General features: G+C 19.5%; 1 protein-coding gene across 1 annotated transcript, besides 16 other annotated features; it reads right to left on the reverse strand.

The window, feature by feature from the left end:
* Positions 1-65: part of a microsatellite that runs on past the window's edge.
* Positions 66-116: 51 nt separating this feature from the next.
* Positions 117-284: a microsatellite.
* Positions 197-376: a microsatellite.
* Positions 240-426: a microsatellite.
* Positions 334-473: a microsatellite.
* Positions 472-620: a microsatellite.
* Positions 621-632: 12 nt separating this feature from the next.
* Positions 633-672: a sequence feature (AT_rich).
* Positions 668-1399, reverse strand: EDI_017900 (uncharacterized protein; the record flags this gene model as incomplete). Its single annotated transcript, XM_001740812.1, has 1 exon — positions 668-1399. One exon carries the CDS (start codon positions 1397-1399, stop codon positions 668-670), a length of 732 nt encoding a protein of 243 aa, XP_001740864.1.
* A 300-nt stretch (positions 1400-1699) lies between these two features.
* Positions 1700-1877: a microsatellite.
* Positions 1763-1948: a microsatellite.
* Positions 1886-2072: a microsatellite.
* A 43-nt stretch (positions 2073-2115) lies between these two features.
* Positions 2116-2225: a microsatellite.
* Positions 2226-2376: 151 nt separating this feature from the next.
* Positions 2377-2538: a microsatellite.
* Positions 2539-2603: 65 nt separating this feature from the next.
* Positions 2604-2785: a microsatellite.
* Positions 2786-2941: 156 nt separating this feature from the next.
* Positions 2942-2992: a sequence feature (AT_rich).
* Positions 2993-3173: a microsatellite.
* Positions 3109-3278: a microsatellite.
* The last annotated feature ends 118 nt before the right edge of the window (positions 3279-3396 follow it).

The raw sequence follows: 3396 nt of genomic DNA on the forward strand, positions 1-3396 counted from the left end.
CATTATTGGTATTCCTCCATTTAGATAATTGTTCAAATTAACTTGTTATAATTTTTATAATTATTTTGTTGTGTTTTGTTTAACAATTCATCTCTCAATAAAATATACTATATAACAATAAAAGAATAATGAGAATGATGAAATAATTGAAATGAATGAAATATACAAAAAGAAAAGATAATAAAGAAAAAATAAGAGAAATAAAACAAAAGAATGATAATAAAGAATATAATAAGAAGAAATGAAGAAATAGAAATGAATAAGAATAAATAGAATAATAATGATTAAGAAGTAAAAGAACATAGAAGAAAAATAAAATAGAGAGAGAATGTAAGAATAAGAGATAAAGAATAAATATAAATAATAAAAAGAAAAAAGAATAAATATAAGAAATGTAAAAATAATGAATAAGTCAAATAGAATAAAGAATAATATAAAAGAAATAAATAATAATTGAAATATTATATAAAATATTTATTTGTTTGTTTATATCATTTTATTGTTTAATTATTATATTATTTGAAATATTCATTATTATTTCTTTTATTTTATTATTGTTTATTTTAACTTCTATTCATTTATTAAATTATTATGTTTATTCTTTATTTTATATGTTTATTATCATTTTCTTCTTAATAATAAAATTTATTAAAATATCTTGTTTATTTTAATGTGTTGTTAAATATTTCTTAATTCCTTCTGGTGTTGGTTCAATTGTATCTTTCCCTGCTTTCCAATTGATTGGACAAACTGTTCCATGTTCATCACTAAATTGAATTGCTTTAACTATTCTAATAGTTTCTTCTGTTGATCTTCCAATTCTTTCATCATTCATTTGAATGTATCTTACTTTTCCTTTATCATCAATAATGACATATCCTCTTCTTGAAACTCCTGTTTCTACATTTAACATTCCATATTTAATTGAAATACATCTTTTAATATCTGATATTAATGGGAATCCTAATTTTCCTACTCCTCCTTTACTTTTATCTGCTTCACACCATGCTTGATGACAATAAACTGAATCAACACTCACTCCAATAACTTCACAATTGATTTCTTTCAATTGTCCTGCAACTTCACTATATCCAATCATTTCTGTTGGACAAACAAATGTCCAATCCAATGGATAAAATAATAACACAACATATTTCCCTTTATATTCATTAATATCAATTTCTTTGATTGAACCACATGGACAGTATGCTTGTGCTTTAAATTCTGGTGCTTCTTTTCCAATTTGTGCTTTTTCAAATGTGTTCATAAATTTCTTAAATGCTTTAATTCTTGGACAACAACATTCTTTCTTACAATACTCTTTACAACAATACTCTTTACAACATTCTTTCTCTTGACATTCTTTCTTACAACATTCTTTTTGTTGATTGCAGGACATTTAACTGTTTGAAATGATGAGATTGTGATGATGAGATGTTTAAATAACAAATGAACTACCAAAACCATCTTTACATAATTAAAATAAGAATGTCATCATCATCACATGTGCATTCTTATCATTCTGTGATTTATTCATCTTTCTTTCATCTTATAACGAATGGACTGGTAAATAGAAAACAAAAATGACAAGATAAAAAAGAAATCGGAGATACACAAAATCACTCATTCGAAATGGTTGTATTGAAGAATATGATGAAGAGAAAGATGAGTGTATTGGCACAAAACATCAATAAGAAACAAAGAAACAGAGGTAAAAGAGAAAACAAAATAAGAAGAGAAGTGAATATTAGAATAAGAGATAAAAGATAAATAGAAAAAGAATAAATAAGAAGAAAGATAAAAGAGAACATACAAAACATAAAGAAATAAAAAGTGATAAAAGAATGATAAAACATAAAGAAAAGAAGAATAAACAATTAACAACAATAATCAAAATATTAATAGAAATCAAAAATCATAATAGAAATGATAATACAAATTAATATAATTATATTTCAACATATTTATTATTAAATGAATATAATATGATAAATAAGAATATAAATGAAATATAAAGAATAACAAATAAGAAAATGGAAGTGTTTAAATATTTAAATAATAATAAAATATAACTTCAATTTGATTAAATCATAAATTAAAACATACGAATTAAATAATCAAAATAGAAATAAAACACAAAGATACAAATAAGAATGATTAATAATGATTAATTAACATAAATTAAAAGAAAATAATAAAGATACAAAATATAAATAATAAATAAATGAAATAAATAATACTTTTATATTTAACATACCATTCATTATAAATTATAATAATCATTTAATGACAATTATTCATTTTCAATATGATTTATAAATTACACACTATTTGTTAGTTAATAAGATGTTATTAGAAATGAAATTAATTTATTTCAAGATAAAATAAATAAAAAATAAATAACAATAATGTTAAACAAACATAATTAGATACATTTTGATGAGAACCAAAATAAACAAAGAAATAATACATATAAATAAAAATCATAAAAATAAAAAAGAATAAAATAAATTATATCAATAAAATATTGTTAAATAATTTGCATCAATAAATTAAACACTTTTTATTTCATATTTCTAATTTCTATAATAAAAAATACATCATTTATTTCATCATTATTTTCATCTTTTATTATCTCATTTTGAATTATTCTTTTTTATCTTCTTTCATTTTTTATTCTCAACATTCTTCTTTTATTCTTTTCATCTTCTTCTACTTCTTAATTTCACTCTTTTATATCATTCTTTCTCTTCATTTCTATTCATCTTTTCTCTTATTTCATTTTTTGTTGTCTGGATATTGACATTACATTTAAAAAATAAATAAAAGAGAAAGAGTAATGATAATAGAGATGATATTCATGTTAATTTAATATAAAGAATAAGAAATAGAATGAAAGAATGATAAATGAAAATAATCAATACATAAAATGATAACATTCATTTAAATTAAACAAATAAAATATCAATTATTATAGATTTGTAATTATTATTGAATGAAATTAATAAATTTATGAATAAAATGAATAAACATAAAGAAAGGAATAGAATGAAGATGAATTATATGATTAATAATTGGAATAATAATAATTTGATTAATCATTATGAAAAATAGAAGATTAAACAAGAAAATAAAAGAAGAATGAAATAAGAATGAAATAAACAAATTAATGATGATAACATAAATAATATTGATAAACATTGATAAAATAAAGATAAAAAGATAATGAGAAGAATAAATTCAATGTTTTAATGAATAATTTAATGAAAATAAAGAAAATGATGATAGAAATGAATATAAATTAAATGAAATACTAATTGTTATTTCTTCTTATTCTTTTCATTTATTTTAATATGAATAAAGAGATTTGTTATTATTTGATTTGTTATTAATCAT

Source organism: Entamoeba dispar, genomic scaffold (genome assembly GCF_000209125.1).
Source record: "Entamoeba dispar SAW760 scf_1105229463209 genomic scaffold, whole genome shotgun sequence".
NCBI classification, from domain to species: Eukaryota; Evosea; order Mastigamoebida; family Endamoebidae; genus Entamoeba; species Entamoeba dispar.